The 20366-nt window shown below is 40.6% G+C and overlaps 4 protein-coding genes across 5 annotated transcripts in view; all 4 read left to right on the top strand.

Annotated features, from left to right (window-relative positions):
* The window catches only part of LOC124291622 (protein wech-like), an 81596-nt gene that overhangs the window by 32557 nt on the left and 28673 nt on the right, over window positions 1-20366 (top strand). The window contains exon 5 of one of the 2 annotated variants that reach the window (XM_046728674.1): window positions 6301-6780. In XM_046728674.1, coding sequence (XP_046584630.1) covers window positions 6301-6780 — 480 coding nt within the window. Of the gene's footprint in view, window positions 1-5449; window positions 6781-20366 lie in introns of both variants that reach the window. The other variant, XM_046728675.1, reaches the window with a different exon arrangement.
* Window positions 1-20366, top strand: part of LOC124291625 — a 94019-nt gene that overhangs the window by 70347 nt on the left and 3306 nt on the right. The gene's annotated exons all lie outside the window — the stretch shown is intronic.
* Window positions 3399-20366, top strand: part of LOC124291624 (protein wech-like) — a 45155-nt gene continuing 28187 nt past the window's right edge. Inside the window, exons 1-2 of the mRNA XM_046728678.1 lie at window positions 3399-3575; window positions 4723-5019. The gene's annotated coding sequence lies outside the window, so the exon portion shown is untranslated. The remainder of the gene's footprint in view (window positions 3576-4722; window positions 5020-20366) is intronic.
* LOC124291627 (DNA replication complex GINS protein PSF3-like) lies at window positions 15404-19409 on the top strand. The gene is made up of 2 exons (XM_046728680.1): window positions 15404-15640; window positions 18065-19409. Exons 1-2 carry the CDS (start codon window positions 15434-15436, stop codon window positions 18296-18298), a joined length of 441 nt encoding a protein of 146 aa, XP_046584636.1. The 5' UTR covers window positions 15404-15433; the 3' UTR covers window positions 18299-19409.

Genomic DNA, 20366 nt, shown 5'->3' with positions numbered 1-20366 from the left:
CCATTCATTTATATTGTATTTACATTGGACATGTCAGCGAGTCAGGGTATGCGTCAGGTACCATGATGAAGTATATATCAAATACTGCCTGGCTGATATCAAGGGTAAGGATATATTGTATTTACATTGGACATGTCAGTGGGTCAGGGTATGCGTCAGTTACCATGATGTAGTGTATATCAAATACTGCCTGGCTGATTTCAAGGGTAAGGATATATTGTATTAACATTGGACATGTCAGCGAGTCAGGGTATGCGTCAGTTACCATGATGTAGTATATATCAAATACTGCCTGGCTGATATCAAGGGTAAGGATATATTGTATTTACATTGGACATGTCAGTGAGTCAGGGTATGCGTCAGTTACCATGATGTAGTATATATCAAATACTGCCTGGCTGATATCAAGGGTAAGGATATATTGTATTAACATTGGACATGTCAGCAAGTCAGGGTATGCGTCAGTTACCATTATGTAGTGTATATCAAATACTGCCTGGCTGATATCAGGGGTAAGGATATATTGTATTTACATTGGACTTGTCAGTGGGTCAGGGTATGCGTCAGTTACGATGATGCAGTCCATGATGAGTGATGAAGGAACAGTTCTTTCTGTCCAGGCAGATGTCCGTGTGTATGTGACTGGTGCCCGGCAAGTCTTGGACCATGTGTTACTGAAACCAACAAGTATCAAGGAGATCCCCCTGTATCACACTCACGGCTAGTGGTAGTGTAGCCTCACGACTAGAGGTAGTGTAGCCTCACGACTAGTGGTAGTGTAGCCTCACGACTAGTGGTAGTGTAGCCTCACGACTAGTGGTAGTGTAGCCTCACGACTAGTGGTAGTGTAGCCTCACGACTAGTGGTAGTGTAGCCTGACGACTAGTGGTACTGTAGCCTGACGACTAGTGGTAGTGTAGCCTCACGACTAGTGGTAGTGTAGCCTCACGATTAGTGGTAGTTTAGCCTCACGGCTAGTGGTAGTGTAGCCTTATGACTAGTGGTAGTGTAGCCTCACGACTAGTGGTAGTGTAGCCTTACCATATATATGTATTTACATGTGTACTTAATCATCCAGGAATTGTATCTACTTGTTGAAAACTTGTAACTGGCAATAAATACTGCCACAGTTTCATTTGTGCGTATTTCTGTATTGTGATGTTTACACTTTGATGAGAAATGTGGACATGTGTTTTTGTTATCCACGAACTGCCATGAATCACGGAGGGATTGGTTGGTTGGTTTGTTGTTTAACGGCACACTCAGCAATATTCCAGCTATATGGCGGCGGTCTGTAAATAACCAGACAAGACAATCCAGTGATCAGCATCATCAGCATCGATCTACGCAATAGGGATACGATGACACATGTCAACCAAGCCAGCGAGCCTGACCATCCGATCCCGTTTGTCGCCTCTTACAACAAGCATGGGTTACTGAAGACCAGTTGTAACCCGGATCTTCACAGATGAATCGCGAAATGAAGTAACAGCAAACATGGCATGAAAGTAAAACGCTAAGAAGGCATAATGACCACGACCTATTAACTGCAAGGATATACTGGTATACAAACTAAAATGTGTGTTTTTGTGTGATATGATACATTTGTGTGAGAGTTGTATGTACCGTCAAATGGCATACGTCTGAGCTGCCTTCTGTTCAGCACAATCAGCACCCGCTACTTGATTGACTTGACAACTGTGTGGTGGAAGGGAGATAACTCGTGATGAGGTATTTATATAGAGCAATAACAGCGAACGCCTGAATGGGGTATGACCACTTGAGCTGTTCCCGTGGTTTGTAAATACTGACTGAGTTTGGTTTTACGCCGCTTTTAGCAATATTCCAGCAACATCACGGCGGGGAACACCAGAAATGGGCTACACACATTGTACCCATGTGGGGATTCGAACCCGGGTCTTCGGCGTGATGAGCCAACACTTTAACGACTAGGCTACCCCACCGCCATGTGTTGTAGATAGGTGAGGTGAGGTGTGGTGAGGTGAAATTGGGGTTTACGTTGTGCTTGAGAATATTTCGCTCATATGACGTGCATGCGTGTGTATGTGTACCACACTCAGACACATTATACTGACTCCCAGCCGACCAGACCTTGTTGCAACCATTAATGCCGAGCGCGAGGCAGAGACCAATAAGTACCATATTTTAACGTCTTTTGGAATGACGCGGTCTGGGATCGAACCCGCGACCTTCAGCTCTCCGGGCGGACGCTGTAACCACTACACCACGGAGGCGGTCTGTTGTAAATAGACATAAGAGGGCACATTGAAGAGCGATCGACAGGAGTACGAGTACTGAGTCCCATGTTAATCGCTCTTCAACGTGCTTCGCCTGGTGGCCTCAGAGGACTAAACACTTTATGAATACTCTGTAATTAAGCTCCTCCATTTCTGCAGTTTCAATAGGGGTACATGTGATAAGATGTCACGTGACTGAAAACTAGGGACATGTGCATGTCAACATTACGTTTATGTAAATGATATTAACCATTCGTCCATATCATACAGTTATTTTTATCATGCATTTATTAGAAGTATTTCAGACTCAAAACGTTCTGATAGCCCCTCGTATATAGTGTACATGCCTACTTGATGGTCAAAGAAGCACTCAGTTTTCCAGCCACATGTTGATGGCGGTAGTCTGTATATAGTCGGGTGTTGGCCGGATAAACGAGTGGTTGCTGTTATGGCAGCACCAAAGCAGTCCGTGTATGACAACAATTATTCTTCCATGTGACAGAACCTATTCATATAGTCCCCACGTACGACAGACAGATGTTCCTTGATCCTTGATGACCAGAATCTCATGTGGAATGAAACGTACGGTTCGTGACCGATGTTAACCACATGTCAGTCTTGATCAATCTGTACACAAGTCTGTGACTGTACCGACACCATTCAGTAATCTTGAGGGTCAACGTGCGGGTGGTATGTCCAGGAGCTCTGACGGTCTCCGGTCGCCTTCTTTGATACCCACACCACAAAACTCTCGTCCCGTATACTTCAGTATTTACTCTTAAATATTAAACGTCAGTGCAAAAAATGTTCAGTCTTACCCATCCTCAGAAAGTTTGTGATTGTTTTAACACCGCTCTTAGCAGAATCACGGTGGGGGACACCTGAAAAGGGCTTAATACATAGTGCCAATGTTGGGGAATCAAACCCGGGTCTTCCATGTGACGAGCAGACGAGTCGACCTGAATATTCTCAAGGATACAAATTTAATATTCAAATCCAAACGAACAGGTACCAGGTGCTTCGTGAACGTGTAGTTATGCAGTTACCCAGCTACATCACAGGAGGCTTAAGTTTATGATGTTTGTGATCACAGCTATAAGACGGTGACAATAAATCCTAAAATTGGGACCCTGGACATTCAGAGCGATTTCAAAGCACAATCACCCATTCGACATCACTCGTCCTTTTCCGTAACATGCAAACAGCTTGTCCCTGAACGACACGAGTTCGTCCGGAAGGAACCACGTCCACGAACCTGTAGTATCTATCTCGCCTGGTGCTCAGTTTCCCTCTACACCAGTCACCTAGCTGTCTCCGGTAAGTGTGTTGTCACAGGGGCCGCGTCTATTCCAGTTACAACGCTACACACCTGTCCTACTGTGTACAGGTAACACTACAATGGTTCATGTAACTGTTAGGTCATCTCCAGGCACATTCTCAAACCAGGGCACATAATATCCTGCAATATTTAGACTGAGCACAGTGTATGAAGTGTCTTCTTTCATTACTTCCTTGATCGGTCTGTTGACTTCAATACTGAGATCTGTCCCGATGTATGTGGATGAATGTATCATGTGTGTAAGTTATAGTTATTACTGAATTGATCTCTGATAAATGCTACAGCATAAAATATGGTAAAATACTTCTAAATAAGACATTATCTTACATGTAATCTACCGGAATCCGAACTTAACGTCTTCTACTTTCGATATGATGATGAGCGGGTGTCAGCATGTGAAAATAGGTCAAATAGTTTCTTTGCGATCAACAGTTTTCATTATTATTTCTGTGATCATAAAATTATTTTGCAACTCTGTCAGGTGATCGATACGCTACACACGGTTCATAACTGCAGACATTTGCACACTTTTGAGAAGGGGCGGGTGTGTGTGTGTGTGTGTGTGGTGGTGTTAAGGGGGTGCACACTTTTGAGAAAGGGTGGGGGTGGGTGGGGGTGTGTGTGGTGTGGTGGTAGGGGGTGGCACAATTTGGAGAAGGGGGTGTGGTCGGTGTGTGTGTGTGTGTGTGTTAGGGGGGTGTACACTTTTGAGAAGGGGTGTGGTGTGGTTGTGGTAGGGGGGGTTTGGGAGTTTGCACACTTTTCAGGAGTGAGATATCCAGCTTTTAAGGCTCGTAAAATACAAGAGTGTTCGCGTATAACGTAACACACACACGCACACACCATGTATCATATAATAGAGACGGCTCAGTTAAAACCCGTCTTCGAATGTTACCTCTCAGTGTTCATATGATCTGCATTTCTTAATTATGATTTAATTTTGCGGGTTTCGTTCATTATTCCAACAGCAGGATCACTTGAAACAGGCCTTCCTTGTTTTACACCTGTCAGAAAATGAGGAATACAAATATGGTCGGTGTTGTTGCCATGAATGTCATGACTTGGATAGTGGATAGTGGGTAGAGGATAGAATGTGTATGTTATGTCTGGTTTGTCTTTTTGAAGGAGACATGGCGACATCCCAGAAGTTGACAGAACACTTCCTGACATGCACCATATGTACAGAGGTGTTTGATAAGCCCTGTACACTTGTATGTAATCACACCTTCTGTCGGAAATGTGTCGTCAACTACACCAAAACCAGACCAGAAGCCATCAGTGCCAAGTTCCTCCTGTGTCCATTCTGCAGGAAGATGACGAAAGTGTCTGACCCTGAGTGACCAGTGGAGGAGTGGGCGGGTGACGTCAAGCCTATCTTTGTCATCCAGGGACTGTTGGACTCGTTTGGCCCTGGATCTAAAGGTGAGTGTTTGTCGGTTGTACTAATATAGGTGCTGTTTGTGATCAGGTAACAGGATAATTAGTTATACATAATGGGAACATGTGTGGACCTTAGAAGATATTTAGCAATGCGTGGCTCCTGTGATATATATACAACTGTTCCTGATGTTGTTTGTAAGGAATCAGTACAGAACGAACATGTACAGTGGACATGTGTTTCTCTATCAAGAGACAGCATGTGAAAGGCGACAGGACCCAAGGTCTACCTCAGAAACATTATTCTTCATCCGTACAACAACGGATGAGACAATTCCAAATATATTTACATTACTGAGACGTGTTCTGATGTTTCTGATACATTTTCTCACCTCATAATGCGCCACATCTTGTCCTATAATACGTTGTGATGTCACGAGGTAAATATCACCACATGAATGAATGGTTATTTCAGATACAACTAACTGCAGTTATTGTAAGGAGGAAGGGGAAACAACTCCAGCTACATCTTTGTGTTCTGTTTGTGACGACGCACTGTGCGAACGATGTACACGGATGCACCAACGAATCCCATCTACCCGTCACCATGACGTAGTTGACATGTCTGGAGAGACAAGGGTCAAGGTGAATAGAAAGGTCATGTGTAAAGTTCACAAGAATAAAAGGATCAAATATCTTTGTAAAGATTGTAACTCAGCTGTTTGTCAAACATGCTGCACGATTCATCACAGGAAATGTGAGTTGGTTGTTGAAATCGAGTTAGAGATTCCTGCAATGAAAACCGAGCTGAGAAAGAATAAAAAGAATTTGTTAAACAAACACAATGAGATGAAAACAAATGTTGGAAAACAAACCTACAAAGTCGGTGAAGAATTGGCTCGTTATGTACAAATAGAATCGAATATCAAGTCTGCAAGTCTCACAGCAATAGAGGTTATCAAAGTCAAGGAACGGAAACTTCTGTCTGAACTGAAAGAGATGTCTGACAGACACATTGGACAACTGAAGGCAGACATAAAGTCGGGTGAGATGTCAGTACAGATGTACCAACAACAGACTGAGCTGATAGACCAGGCTCTACAATCTGAGTGTGACATGGATGTGTATGAGATGTATCAGGGATGTGAGGCCGGTGATGTGGAGGCTGTCGGAGTCGTAGACGTGAAGGAGAAGGGAAGAATAGACAGGATAACATTCAGACAGGACACGGACAAGCTGAGTAGAACACTGGAAGATCTCCATCTGGGTGAAATACACGTCCAGTATGACGATGTGCTGGACCTGAATGCTACCCCTGTGTTACAGGACACCATTGATGTGAGAGTAGCAGGAGATGCATGTGGAGGATACCCCAATGACGTGACGGTGTTAGAGGTGAATGGTACAGACACAGTGGTAGTTACAGACTACAACAACAACAGTGTAAAGTCCTTCTACACCAGGAACAGTCAGCCAGGTCACAGCAAGCTCAGTCTGGAAGGTGACCCATGGGGTATAGCAAGGCTGAAACACAACCAGGTGGCTGTCACTCTGCCGGGCGCCAGTCAGATTGTAACAGTTGAAGTGAACCCTGACCTGGTGCTGCTGTCGACCATCACAACCAGCAAACAGTACTGGGGTATATCGTCTCTGACACCATCAACACTAGCAGCAAGTTCCCACTACTCTGTATGTGTTGATATCCTGGATATGTCGGGACACGTGCTGAAGTCAGTTTGTCCTGGCCACAGAGGTGGAAACATCTTACAGTATCCCTACTTCCTCTGTACCACGAGGACAGGAAACATCCTGGCTGTGTCTGACCAGACAGATTGTAACAGTGGAACCAACCTGTGTCGACCATCACAACCAGCAAACAATGTGTATAACGTGACACCATCAACACTAGCAGAGGGAGTGTTGATGGTGTTCAACTATGACCCTACCACAGGAGACAGGAAACAGCACTGAAGGTGTCCACGTGGTATACAGACCTAAGTACCAGCATCAGTATCACAAGCAGCACAGGCGACATCCTGGTGACAGACACCTCATAACACAGAGTCATCCATCTGACAGAGTCAGGACAGTTTGTTAGAAACATACTGACATCACAGGATGGTGTCAAGAATCCACGGGGACTGTGTGTTGGTCGTCTTGGTCGTATGTACTTGTGTACAGACAACGTAGTGAAGGTATTTACATGTTGTAAGTGAGTGAACATGTCACAATACTTCCCTTCAATTAAACAAAATTATATGTTACTTGGAGATATATGATGTGATGCACTGTAGGAACTTTGCACTCTGAAATATTTTTACTCTTGAGTTTAATCTTATTGTCTAAACATATTACTGATAACTGTGAAAATTGTGTTTGTCACAATATGACTGAAATACTGCTGATGTGTCAGATGTGACGTCAGATATCAACTACACTTACTCACTCGATCCCTGGTTTTTAATCATTCTGACAAATCATCCATGACTTTTGATGTGAATGTGACGAATCAGCTTGTAATGTTATGGTTTGTGGGGTAGCCTAGTAGTTAAAGCGTTCGCTCGTCACGCCGAGGACCTGGGTTCGATTCCTTACTTGGGTGCAATTTGTAAAGCACATTTCTGGTGTCCCCGGCCTTGATATTGTTGGAATAGTGTTAAAAGCGGCATAAAACTATGCTCTTTCACTCACTATAATGTAATGCAATATAAACAATATTTGCACTGAAACAATGAAAGCTGCAGGTCCTAAGGACCCAAAACCATAAAACGTTGTGGGTCCTGACCAGAATGTGTAGCCCCTATGTTTTAATATGGAAATTATACCCTCAGTTATAGTCGGTACTTCTGTTTTCTGTTCAGATACATTGTCTCAATAACACCATATGATACAAAATCAGGAAGAATATTGCTATTTTGAGTTTAATCTAAGTGACTTTGATGAGCAATTTTTATCCTGAATTTACTAAATAGGTTGCATGTTGTATGGCATGTTTGTGATAAACCTGAACAGCTGTTACTCTTTTCTAAACAGACATGTGTGACTTGCCTTACAGGGGAGTCATCTTTGCTCATATTTTAACAATTTTATAGACGTTGTTCTGATCACACTTATGATTAGGAAAGTTCCACTCTTCTGGTTGCAGATGCCCACAACAGTTGAACAAACTGCTGGTGTTAAATCAGTGTTCGATACAGGATCGTTTTTCATCTAGTTGAAATCAGTTTAGAGCACAGTACTACCATCGCACACATACACATGCATTGCTTTGCCAATTTGTGGCGTGTTGTGATGCCCAAACCGACAGCTCTGAGCGGGCACGTTGGATTGATGTGACAACTGAGCGGTCAAAGGGAGATAAGTCGTGATGAGATGTGTATGAAGAGCCATACAATATTGCGAACAAATGACTATTTTTATCACAAAGTATACAGTTTTGTATGTGTTGTAAATAGATAATTCCAGAATACATTCCTTGATGTTCAACGGCGCTGCTTTTGGTTTTCCTGCTACATGCTAATGACGATGTCTTTAAATACTCAAATGTGGATTGGATAAACCCGTGATTCCTATTATCGGCAGCATCCAAGCAGTTAGGGGTATGGTAGGAATTGATCTTCAATGTGACAGAGCCTACTCGTATAGTCGCCACGTACAGCAGGCAACCAATATTCCTTGCCTGGAGGTCATATTAACCAAGATTCTTCACTTGAGACAAGTTTAGGTTTCGTGAACCATCTGAACCAACATTCCTCAGCAGGAGGTCATAGGTCATGTTACCAAGATTCTTCACTATAAAAAAATTATAAGAGGCAAGCACAGAATTCACGCTAACTAAGATATGTAATAGGATATCCAGATAAGCAATGTTTATTCGTAAAATAGGCCAAAACGAAGCAAGTAGCTGCTGAAAAGAACAGATCAGACCATAGATGGCAATTAGGCTGCTTAGACTCCCCTGGCATGGAATATGGAATGCATGTGCTGCCTACAGGCACAAGGAGAGATCATCTAAAGGATGTTTATGCTGCTAACTGTGTGTTGAATATGTCTCATCTATTGATCAGCATCGCACGTGTCTTTCTTTCATAAAGTTCATGTTGAAATATGTGAAAGAGTAATGAAAGCTTTATTCAGCTATCGTATTAAATGTCCCGATATATAGGTGGCCTGACCACCGGAAGATCACTGGAGTCGTAGGCATCACGACCGGTCTGACCAGCCTGGTTCCCTGGGTTTGTTACGCCTGCGCTACGCTCCGACACTGACCCAGGCAACCACTGCTGAATGGCGGCCTTCACTGCAGGGAGACGCGCCATACACTTACTATAGAAAAATCCGAGAACAGGTGGTTAGATTTTTTTCATAGCATTTTCATCGATACTATGGCAAAGTATACGCCACCAGAACAACACCCATCGTTACTTTCAGTGTACGAACACGTTATTTAAGCAGTTTCGAGACACGAAAATCGTCGTTACATGGGCGATATGTAAACAATGACACACATCCTATTTTCATCACCGACATGTGCTTTGATATTTCATGTCAGCTCGCTATTGCCACAAAATCGTACACATTAAACATGGATCTGAACGACCACACTGATTGAATATAGTTAGCATCTTTATTTTAGCAAATGTGATGACAATATATAACAAGTTTTATGGATAACAACTTCTTTATTTTCGTGAGTGCGACGTTTCGATACAGATTCTTGTACCGTTGTCAAGCAAGAGTGATACATGAAGTGTAGGAGCTGCATATATATACTGTATATAACAATGAAACAACATAATAGACAAAGGAAGCAACATAATTGCCATGATTGGCTAAGCAGTAAGCTGATGAAGCCAGTAAGTACATAAAGGATAGTGAATGGAAGCCAGAGATGTAGTTACAATGAGATGTTTATACAATGGATGCGATGTTTATACAATAGACTGGGCTTGGTGGAGGAGTGGATCATAAGCAGATGGAATGAAGTATCCTTGGTCACGGTTGATGGTAGGCTTGTGGCGTTTGATGTGAATGGCTTCTGTGAGCTTGCGTTTAGTGAAGTCCGTTTGGTTGTTGGCGAGAATGGTGATGTCGGACCTCTCTATTTGATGATTGGGGTTGGCTTTGATGTGGTCAGAGAAGGCCCTAGAAACTGCACCCTTCAAACCGTCCTGCTGGTACCGCAAAGTGGATGACACCTTCGTCGTCCTCCAACCTCAGCAAGATCCAAAGCAGCTCCTCGCCCATCTCAACAGCCAACATCCCCGCATCAAATTCACCATCGAAACAGAGCAGAACAACCAACTACCTTTCCTTGATGTCCTTGTGTCCCGCACCTCCTGCAACCAACTCCAGACCTCCGTGTACAGAAAACCAACTCATACGGATCAATACATCCACTACAACTCCAACCACCCCCCTAAAGTCAAGACCGGCGTCATCTCTACATTGACCAGAAGAGCCAAAAACATCTGCTCAACAAACCTACAGGAAGAAATTGAACACCTGAGGAAAGTCTTTGTAGAACGCAACCACTACCCACCTGAAATACTCAACAGAACCATCGAAGCAACGCTTTCACCTCCTGCCAAAAGATCTAAACCAGAATCAGCCCCCATCAAGATATCCATTCCCTACATTGGTAAACCATCACACCAAATCAGCCGACTCCTGAAACAACAGGCAGGAATAGACACTACCTTCTCAGCGTCCTCCAGCCTCAACAACCTCCTCCATGCCAACGGAAGAAAACAACCCACCGTCAACAACAACAACCCGAAATGTGTTATTTACAAAATAGACTGTGATTGTGGACAATGCTACATAGGTGAAACATCCCGACCCATCAACACCCGAGTCAAAGAACATCGCACCTCTGTTGCTAATTCCGACACCAAATCAGCTATCTCTGACCACATCAAAGCCAACCCCAATCATCAAATAGAGTGGTCCGACATCACCATTCTCGCCAACAACCAAACGGACTTCACTAAACGCAAGCTCACAGAAGCCATTCACATCAAACGCCACAAGCCTACCATCAACCGTGACCAAGGATACTTCATTCCATCTGCTTATGATCCACTCCTCCACCAAGCCCAGTCTATTGTATAAACATCGCATCCATTGTATAAACATCTCATTGTAACTACATCTCTGGCTTCCATTCACTATCCTTTATGTACTTACTGGCTTCATCAGCTTACTGCTTAGCCAATCATGGCAATTATGTTGTTTCCTTTGTCTATTATGTTGTTTCATTGTTATATACAGTATATATATGCAGCTCCTACACTTCATGTATCACTCTTGCTTGACAACGGTACAAGAATCTGTATCGAAACGTCGCACTCACGAAAATAAAGAAGTTGTTATCCATAAAACTTGTTATATATTGTACGTCTCAACTTCTAAAATGCCACTCAAACAAAATTAATTATTATTTCTAAAACATTTGAAACACATAAATGATTCATTCAACAATGTTTTTTTAACAATGTATGTGCTTTCAAAAATGGAATAATATTAGAAGAATATGGCCTATTTATTATTTGTATTCATTTGGCATATATCATTTCAATATAACATCCATATCTGTTCTTCCAGTTTGCATTGGGCTGATCACGGTTATGCAATAGGCATTGATCTTGAAGTTTAACAATAGTCATAGCATGGCAACATCTGCGTGATTCTACTGGGAAGTTGATTACACATCGGACCTTTATATATAATATTGAATGTACCCCATTCCATACCCCATACATAGCTACAGTTTTGTATATCATAGGAAAACGGACACAGTATGAAATATGCATAACTGTGTGTGTTTTAGCTTGTTTTGAAAGAGACGACTCATAAAAAGGAAAGTGCGCATTGTCTAAAACAAACTGATACACAATACTCCCATATGGGGCTCATGTTCGTTAAAGACATGTTTAGTAAAAAACAGTTATTAAATTTTCATAATGTGTCCATTTCATATTACATAAGAACTAGGTAGCTATATCTGGGGTTGGAAAGGGGTGGGGAATGGGGCACATTCAGTTTTGAAACCTGTTGGTATTACAATCACAATAAACAGACAGTTTAATACAGACTATCTTTGATTGCATGAAACACGCAATCTATTTCAATTCCTTTAGCTGTTTAATATAAATATAGACATGAGTTATATACAACATCAAAGTTGTCTTGTCTGTCGAAGTTTTCAGATGAAAGAATTTCGATAAAAGATGTTAGTTGGTTTGTTGTTTAAGGCTGCACTCGGCTGTATTCCAGCTATATGGCGTCGGTCTGTAAATAATCGAGTCTGGACCAGGCAATCCAGAGATCAACAGCATGAGCATCGATCCGATAAAAATGTTACAGTGTGGGACTGTACATATAATTGTTTAAGATACATACCTTATTCTTATGGCTGAGTAATGCTCACATACAAGCAATACATGCATATGAAACTCATCTTCAACAAAAGATCTTCCCCTTAATATACAATATTTACAGTCATTCAGTGTATGGGACATTTGTGTATCTTCCAAAATCGACTGGAAGTTTAAACCTACTACATCTGAAAAGAGCCATGGATAGTCTTAGGTGTACAGGGATATGGAGTGTAAGATTCCTTTCCACATTTAACCGTGATTTAAAATGCTGTTAATAGAAGGAATCAGGCGAATAAATATCTTCACATCTTGTGCTAACCGCACATATTCAAATCAGAATATTCTAAATATGAATGAGTCTAAACAGAATTTATTTAATTTGAGGAATGGCGAGGCAGTTTGCGTTCATCCAAATACAGTAGCCTGCACCAATACCATATAGGACTTGTGGTGTGCACAAGTTGGAGAGGGGTTCTGCCACATTCTCCCCAAACCATAACATTGTTTGCTGTTTTGAGAATCTGTTTACACATTTTATGCTATATATCTTCAATAATTTTACAGTATGAGGTCCCCTATACTTCTGCACCATTACACACTGTAGGAAAAATCATAGTATTAAATATCATAATTAATCTTGACATGGTTTATTTTCAACTTTCTTTTGACATCTGTACAATACCATACCAGCCTTCTTACTCTGTGCACAAAGGGTAGTTAGTGCTTTAGTCCAAATAAGTTTAGGTGTTAACACAATACCCAATATCTACATAAAGACACAATTTCAAGATACACACCATAAACCTTTGATTTAAAAAAAATATAATCACAATAGTGAACTGGTCAACAAGTACAGAGCAAATTACCCAAAATCCAAAACAAAATCACTGATGGTGTGTTGAATTATGTATGCATGCACTGCTGTAAAGTAAAATAAAGTAAAGAAAAGAGTCTATAGCAGCATTTTCCCCAACTAGTTAACTGACATCTGACTGAATAATTGCTGATATCAGATGATTTGTATCAGACTATTCTAATAACACCAGGGTTATCATGCTCAAAGTAATCAATGTACAGCAAATGTATACTCTCATACTGGCTTAAAGCCATACAAACTACATTTCTCATGACAGGTTTCTTTGGTAAAAATCACCCTTAATTCAACAGTTCACAAATAGTGGAATGTTCATTTGTCTAAAACGTTCTTCTTCACATATATGTTATACCAATGTATTAACATACTGATCATACCATGTATTTTATATATTCAGTTTAATAATATAAAGTATCAAATTCATTGTTTTGAGCTGTTTATGTGTGTGCATTTTTGTATATAGATCATTTGATTCACCATGTTTATTATAATCATAAATATTTCTAAATGATATTGGTATATATGTTAACTGTTTCATGTTGTTTTGTAGAGGCTAAATATCAGAATGACAAAACCTGTCATTAACATCATCCATCCTAAACACTTTACCATGTAATTTCACAAGGCGATCATCATCCATATGATCTAAACACTTTACCTTGTAATTTCACAAGGCGATCGAAAAATATATTCGCTAAACCTACCCTGAAACGATGGAAGACACGGGACATAATCGGCGATATTTTCGTCATCAAATTTGCTAAAATAAAGATGCTAACTATATTCAATCAGTGTGGTCGTTCAGATCCATGTTTTATATGCACGATTTCGTGGCAATAGCGAGCTGACAAGAAATATCAAAGCACATGTCGGTGATGAAAATAGGATGTGTGTCATTGTTTACATATCGCCCATGTAACGACGATTTTCGTGTCTCGAAACTGGTTAAATAACGTGTTCGTACACTGAAAGTAACGATGGGTGTTGTTCTGGTGACGTATACTTTGCCGTAGTATCGATGAAAATGCTATGAAAAAAAATCTAACCACCTGTTCTCGGATTTTTCTATAGTAAGTGTATGGCGCGTCTCCCTGCAGTGAAGGCCGCCATTCGGCAGTGGTTGCCTGGGTCAGTGTCGGAGCGTAGCGCAGGCGCAACAGACCCAGGGAACCAGGTTGTGGCTACTAATACAACGGAATGGCCGAGGGTAACTATTTCTCCCTGGACGACATACTGGCAACACGGGAGAAAATACCATGTAAACTTGTAATGCCTATTTATCGTTTAGGTGAGTATATTTTCTGGCGTACTGATAAACGTTTTGACTTTGGAATCAACCTGCTTTGTCTAAGATTCAGAAATACCGATAGGTAATTGGAGGTCCTAAATTTAGACACCCTCGGGTTGTAATCGTATGTTGACATTTCGGCATATGTATGTTTACTGTGTGTTTGTGTTTACAGGTATTTGAAATAATTCACGGATCTTGTTATCATGATTATTCATTCACTATCTTCATCATGATGATGAGTTAGAGAGTGAATTTTTTTTACGCCGCCTGTAGCGGGGTTCCCCCAAAATGGGCATCGCACATTGTACAAGTGTCACATGTCACATATAACAACTTCAGTCAAAGTCATTGTGAAATATACAGTCAGACACTGGGGCTGCCGTGTTGTAGACTTCTATCGGAATGTTGGCGAATCAGCTGGATATGTCAGAGCGTCAGACACTTTTCGTTAACACTGATTGTACTCATGTTGGGATCCAACCCAGACGAGCGAACACTTTAACCACTAGGCTAAGTCCAACCTTCTCTCTTTATTAATAGGTGGACCCAGTTCAGAGATAATTGTTTGTTTGTTGTTTAGCGCCGCGTTCAACAGTATTCCAGCTATTTCACCATGTTTCACAGCAGAAATATAATTAATGATTACATGTAAACACATGTGGCAGAAACATGTTGCATATTTGGCACGTTCACATCATACATGGTTCAGACAATTTCTCTGGTCAGTTAGAACATTTACTAGACTTGTGCCAGCATACCAGTTGCAGAATAAAACACAGAGCATTCATTGTCTTTATATAAGTAATTAACTTAAAATGACTGTGCAGGGTTTATTTTGTTGCAGGATATTTGGATCCAAGTTCTGAAGGCGATAATATTCCAGTACACTCTTAAATAGAACTTCCATATTGGATGGCTCGAGCATTGTGTAGTCGTAAACGTCACATTGTTAGCGTTGAAATGCCCAAACAGTACAGGGAAGGTTACAGAGAAATATTGTCTGCTGACGCCAGTGTTGTGGACCTGCACAAGTTGGGACCAATCTTCTACAGCTTTGGTTCACAACTCTTAAACTTCGAGCATCCAGAGGGAACTGATATAGCAAAGTGCTTACTGAAGGTGAGAAATATTAACCTGTACTGATATGAATGTATTATCCTGAAGATAATAACTGATGAGAACTGAAGTAGTAAATCAGATACAAACATGATTAGGCCTAAAACAAAATAAATGTCGTTCTGATTACCCGACCAACCCTTGAATTCTGGTTCCAACCCTCTTTTCTTTAAGAGGTATGAATAAAATAAGCTTTCCGATACCATTGTTTTTTTCCCGGCACCGACGGACATCGGTCATTCTGATGGAGAAAGTCGACATGATGGCTGCAAGCTTGGTTGAATAAACAATTACACATTGATAAATGTGTTATTAGTTCGTACTTTAGTTCTAAAAAAATGTTAAAAAAAGTATATTCCTACCTACCTACCCTAAATTTTAAAGAGGCGTAATCGGAGCCACAACATGTTTTTAATTCAGCCTTAACATCAAATGGTTACATTTGGCATAATTACAAACAGGCAAACATGTACTGGCTATGAAATGTCCCATCTCTTGTGTTTAGGATTTGAATTTCGATCTGATAACCAATGAGGTCGGATGCCTCAACCACATGATCGAAGAGATTAACCTTTGTTAGCGTGCTGACAAGTTAAGAATGTATTCCACACCATCCACACATGAATCAGCAAAGCAAAACCTGTACATGTACAAATGATGTGAAGGCCAGGCCAACTAGTGGGACTTGTGGAGCATTTTGACTTGTGGAGCATTTTCCAGGGTAGTCGATTGGTCACATAATTGGCTGGGTCATTCTCTCCATGCATCAGGCAGCTCATGACATACATGGGGCAACGGACACAGCCTGTACCAGATTCAAGGATTCCAAAATAGCTTTGATTTGCAATGATAGACAAATTGGTTTCTACATAGTTGTGTTTGAATTTCATATGCTATAGAAAAATGGAATATTGCACCTCATTGTAATTTTATATTTGTGACATAATCGTGGTAAATGAATGAAATGTAATAAAAGTTGTTGGTTGTCAGAAAGTACATACTGGTTATCTGACATGATCTGCACCAGACAGTTTGTTTCAATTAATAACATTGTTTACATTCCTGTTACATATCATAATCATAATGATATCAATAACAATAAATGGGTATCTGGTGGATAAGTTATGAGATTATTAACCTAATTAACCTTCTAGTGCCTCTCGGGCAGCTTGGGTTATCCGGGATGGGTCCTAGTTAAATTTTAAAAGGGCCTTAACTGCTGAGTTTGTGCTTGAGGCTGACAGGACCAACCAAGTGTGTAAACTGAATGCGATCTTTACAAATGAAGACTTAGTATGGATTTGTCATAATCATAAATGACAAGTGTTTTGTTAATAAATAACCATTACATACATCTATTCTTTCTAGTCATCATTTTCTTTCTAATATTGAAAAACTATCTATTAAAAACAGGACTAGTATGCATAAAATATACATTGTATAGATGTATAACCTTTTACTGTAATACACTTCTAAAAAAAAGATGCTACTATGAAGTTTTGTATATGGGTCCCGTTTGTCTAGGGGTCTGAGGCCCTTTTGACCTTTTGATGCGGCCTTTTTGACTAAGGGTTTGCATTCCTTTTGACTTTCTTGCATCCCTTTTGACTTTTCCGTTTTTGCAGCCCTTTTGTCATGCAGCCCTTTTGACCGTTCCCATCCGGGATAATATTGATCAGGTTGGTTGTTGGCACTTTGAGTGTGCCCCTCCATGGTGCAGACTTCAGCTCATTACAAATGACCTTATTATTATTATTATTATCTTGAGTGCAAATATAAACACCCACCTGTCTGGAGGAATGATTTGATTTTTTATTAGAAACATATTACATTCATGATCATTGTTACAGTGTCTGCTGAGGTTGTTTACCATGTTTAGACTTTGTTTTAACATGTAATGTTAGGGATTGACACTAGCAAATACAAGGCCTAAAACAAAACGTTTTGGTTCCGATTACCCAACCGGCCCTTGAGTTCTGGTGCCAACCTTATTTTTTGTAAGCGGTATGAATAAAATAAGCATTCAGATGCCATTTTTATTCCCCGTCACCGACGGACATCAGTCATTCTGATAGAGATAGTCGACATGCTGGCCTCAAGCTTGATTAAATGAACAATTATACATTGATAAATGAATTATTAGTTATTTTAAAAAATCCTACCTACCTACCTACCCTAAAGTTTAAAGAGCTGTAATCGGAACCACAACATTTGATTTATTTGGCCCAAGATATGTAACCAGACTGATAACTGACTTTATAGATGATGGATAAGATTTACATGTTTAATCGGTGACATCTTTTGGCCTGTGTCATATGATTTAAGTAACTGTTAATATCCATTGATTGACTATGTCCCAAGCCTTTTATCTGAATGATACATACACTTTGAAATTGTCTTATATATACCGTTATTATTTATTTACAGACTTTCCAGTCTAGATTCCGTAAAATAATGGATTCTTCCCAAAATGCCTTGAACGAAGACAACTCTCAACTGACTGAGCGACTGGACGAGACAGAGAAGGTTTTGTTTTGTGCTGGACAGAAGGGACTGAACAATTTCCTCCGATGGGAGAAGAGGGAAACCGAGAAACTGGTGATGTCAGCCATGGTTCAAAATCACAGGAAGAGGAAGCGAGCTATCATGGAGAGATCCTAACAAACACCCCCTGCAGAATCATCTCTGATGCACTAGAAATCATCACAATTGTACAATGAATTACTAATGGTAGCAAAATATAGACAGGATATTTTGTCTGGCTCCAAATTCAGCAGAAAGTCTGTTGCCCATGTCTTGTCAAATTTAGTGTTTTCAAAGAGGCGTGATTTAAATAATCCTTTTTTATGTATGTTCACACTAAAAATTACTGAAAGTGATGCCAAGAGTTGATTTTTTTTTTGTAAACTCTCAGGTTAGCAGTCTGATTAACATTCCTAGTGACATCAGATGATCAGAGCAATGTTTCAGATATAGGATTTAAATCTTAATGATTCCCCTTAGGTTCTAAATGTAACACAAAGTATAGGTTAAAAAACTGATTGGAGATTTTGTCGATGAGGAGATCTGTCTTCAGGTAAAAATGTATATGTTTTGTTGCCAGTGGGGAACTTTCATAGGGTGTACTTTTTGTGGCTTTGAAGTCCAGGTTTGCCACCCACACAGTTAGGTTTACCAAAGTGTCCAGTGTCTCTTTTACTGTTCAATACTGCTCTCTGCCATGTCGGTAGGGTTGTTTGTAGATAAACATTACCAGTTAAAAAGCTGTACAATTGCTTCTCACTTGTGTAAGGTTATTTCATAGTTAGAAGGGGTACATTTTCGTTTGTCTGTAGACAGTGATAGAGACTGTTAGGACACAAGTGACAGAGGAATGCAGACTTGTCATTGTCGAGTACTGTCCTTGTCACGTGTAATTATGATAGAGCAATAATGTGTGGATGTCAACTTCTTTATTATCAGGAACACAAGGTATATCCTCCCTGAGTCAGGGAGCATATATATGTACATGGAAGAACAAGTAAAGTAACACCATAACAAAGCAGGGCCTAGATTTTCGAAGCTCTCTTAACGCTAAGATAGTCGTAAGTGCCATACCTTAACATTAACTTAGGACTATGTTAGCACTAAGAGAGCTTCGTAAATCTAGGGCCTGGAGTCTTATTTCTTTTGCTGTTACATGTACATATATACATGCTCTCTCTCCCACCCGTGAAGGTCCGGGCTAGAATGAACCTTCAGTAACCATTGCTTGTCGTAAGAGGCGACTAACGGGATCGGGTGGTCAGGCTCGCTGGCTTGGTTGACACAAGTCATCAGTTCCTAGTTCTGGATTGTCTGGCCCAGACTCGATTATTTACAGACCGCCACCATATAGCTGGAATATTGCTGAGTGTGGCGTAAAACTTGACTCACTCACTCACTCATATATATCTCATCACGATTTATCTCCTTTTGACCACTCAGTTGCAAAGCCAATCCTAAAACTAAACTCACTCACTCACTCTTAGTTTTCACAATAGGAACTTTGTAGCGACGGTCTTGAGGGAGGAGGTTGTATTACGAATGTAAGTAGTGAGTTGGGTCTAAATACTCTAAAAATGATGACATCAAAGACTGGATGACGTTAAAATCTCTTTCTCTCAAACATGTAATCACTGCAGGGGTGGAAATAACTTTAAAATTGCTAGTGTACTCCGGTACAGTGGCACATGTAAAATCACTTGCCCTTGTGATTTTTCCACTATACCGACCGTTTTCTTGTTGATTCTTTAAATAAACAACATAATTAACATTGGAAAGTCAACTGGACAACGGTACAGTGTGATATAAAAATTTGCTTGCCCGACAGAAAAAAACGCTGGACTCGGGCGTCTGGCAGTGGGTTATTTCCACCCCTGCAGTAATCCTCCAGATGTTGTATTTACTTCTATTTATTAATAAATATTCAACCATTTCATTTGGGCATATTTCTGCATTGTGTTTAATGAGGAAGTAGACGTCTTTTTAATATCCAGAGACTGAGATGGATGACAAGCCTTTGTGGGTTTGAAAGATCGTGCAGGTGTAAAACATGTAGACTAGGATGTTTCTGGGCCGTGTACACACGGGAGAGTTCAGTGTACCGGCAAACTGCGTTCTGTTCAAGACGATCAGCACCTGCAGTATGACAGTCTCTCCATAACCAGAATCCCATGGAGAATTAAGCATGAGTTTCGTGACGCTGTTA

The sequence above is a fragment of the Haliotis rubra genome, unplaced genomic scaffold, assembly GCF_003918875.1.
Source record: "Haliotis rubra isolate DU_JTF1 unplaced genomic scaffold, ASM391887v1 Scf498, whole genome shotgun sequence".
Taxonomy (NCBI): Eukaryota; Metazoa; Mollusca; class Gastropoda; order Lepetellida; family Haliotidae; genus Haliotis; species Haliotis rubra.
The sequence above is the reverse complement of the archived record's forward strand: the minus strand, read 5'-3'. Positions and strand labels throughout refer to the sequence as shown.